This window comes from Calidris pugnax, unplaced genomic scaffold (assembly GCF_001431845.1).
Source record: "Calidris pugnax isolate Ruff unplaced genomic scaffold, ASM143184v1 scaffold871, whole genome shotgun sequence".
NCBI classification, from domain to species: Eukaryota; Metazoa; Chordata; class Aves; order Charadriiformes; family Scolopacidae; genus Calidris; species Calidris pugnax.
Window position 1 is genome coordinate 86,997 of NW_015091533.1, and position 232 is coordinate 87,228.

Sequence of the window (232 nt, forward strand, 5' to 3'; positions counted from 1 at the left end):
GCCCTGGCTCAGCGCCGCCGGCACGTGGAACGGGGGGGGCTGCCCGGCCCCTGGCCCCCCCCCACCCAGCAGCAGGGACCGGCGGGGGGAGTCACTGCCTGCGGGGCACCGGGACGGGGGGGTCAGGGTGACACCGGGACCCCCTCCCCATTTGTGTCCCCATCCGTGACCCCCTTCCCCACGTGTCCCCGTCAGGACCCCCCTCCCCATTTATGTCCCTTGTGTCCCCATC

General features: G+C 74.1%; 1 protein-coding gene across 1 annotated transcript in view; it reads right to left on the reverse strand.

Annotated features, from left to right (window-relative positions):
- The window catches only part of ARHGAP30 (Rho GTPase activating protein 30), an 18,207-nt gene that overhangs the window by 17,123 nt on the left and 852 nt on the right, over positions 1 to 232 (reverse strand). Inside the window, exon 4 of the mRNA XM_014961758.1 lies at positions 3 to 98. Coding sequence (XP_014817244.1) covers positions 3 to 98 — 96 coding nt within the window. The remainder of the gene's footprint in view (positions 1 to 2; positions 99 to 232) is intronic.